This window comes from Penaeus monodon, chromosome 34 (genome assembly GCF_015228065.2).
Source record: "Penaeus monodon isolate SGIC_2016 chromosome 34, NSTDA_Pmon_1, whole genome shotgun sequence".
NCBI lineage: Eukaryota > Metazoa > Arthropoda > Malacostraca > Decapoda > Penaeidae > Penaeus > Penaeus monodon.
In genome coordinates this window covers 30569218-30570143 of record NC_051419.1, presented here as the reverse complement: position 1 = coordinate 30570143, position 926 = coordinate 30569218, and the positions used below count along the sequence as shown (strand labels likewise).

Sequence of the window (926 nt, the reverse complement as noted above, 5' to 3'; positions counted from 1 at the left end):
TATCTCATCTTTCAGAGTTACCCTTCGTTATTGGCATGTTCCCTGACATGGTACCAGAAGAATACCGCAACCGACTACAGTATCCGTACCCCTTGCCAACCCTGAGTGGAGCAGACCTTGAGAAAGCACTGCAAGCCCTGGTGCATTTCCTTCTTGAGGTTAGTGGCGGAGGTTTTCCAAAGGCGTTAGTGTGAGATTTTTGAGATTTTCTCCCTATACGTCTTGCGATATTTCAAACTTTTCCAGATGTTAGTATTGGTTTTGTATCTTGGATTTAACTGTTGTTTTCTTTTCTTGATTTCTTTTTGTCCTGGTTAATGTAGTTATAGGAAGAGGTATATGAAATGGTGTTCCAGATTATCACTCTTTGAGTAGCCAAAGTCTATGGAATGTGTATGAATATGAAATTTATTCAAGATTCTTTTGATACCCAAAGATGGTGAATTGTGTATGAATAAAAACAGATTTATTTTTCTTATTTACCTTTTCAAATAATAAACATTTTGACAGATAAGGCACCAACTTGTGGGTAGTGACAGTGACAAGGGTGAGAAGAGCGAAGTATTATGTGACAACAAATATCCTTCTGCTGCAACAAGTATTAAGTCAAGGCATGAGAAGCTCCAGATAATTGACACAACGCTCCTGAAGTGCTACTTACAGGTATTTGGATGGGCTCTGCGTGAACTTGATTATATTCTAAAGCACTCATAAACAAGTGTTTCTTATCGTCTCTTCATATTAAGGATATGATATTCTTTTATGGAGTCATTGAACGATGCCTCAACATCTAAAAGAAAACCAAAACAGAGGATCTTCCTAACTGTGGAAGCTATAATCCATTCCAGAAAATAGAGAGAGAGAAAAAAAAAACTAATCAGGGAAACAGGAACAAAGTTCATTAGATTTTGTTTTCAATTTTGCTG

At 36.9% G+C, this 926-nt stretch overlaps 1 protein-coding gene across 1 annotated transcript in view; it reads left to right on the top strand.

Moving 5' to 3' along the window:
- LOC119594707 (vam6/Vps39-like protein) overlaps nt 1-926 on the top strand; it is a gene marked incomplete in the record, with an annotated part of 13484 nt that overhangs the window by 6933 nt on the left and 5625 nt on the right. The window contains 2 exon segments of the mRNA XM_037943765.1: nt 16-158; nt 511-663. Coding sequence (XP_037799693.1) covers nt 16-158; nt 511-663 — 296 coding nt within the window.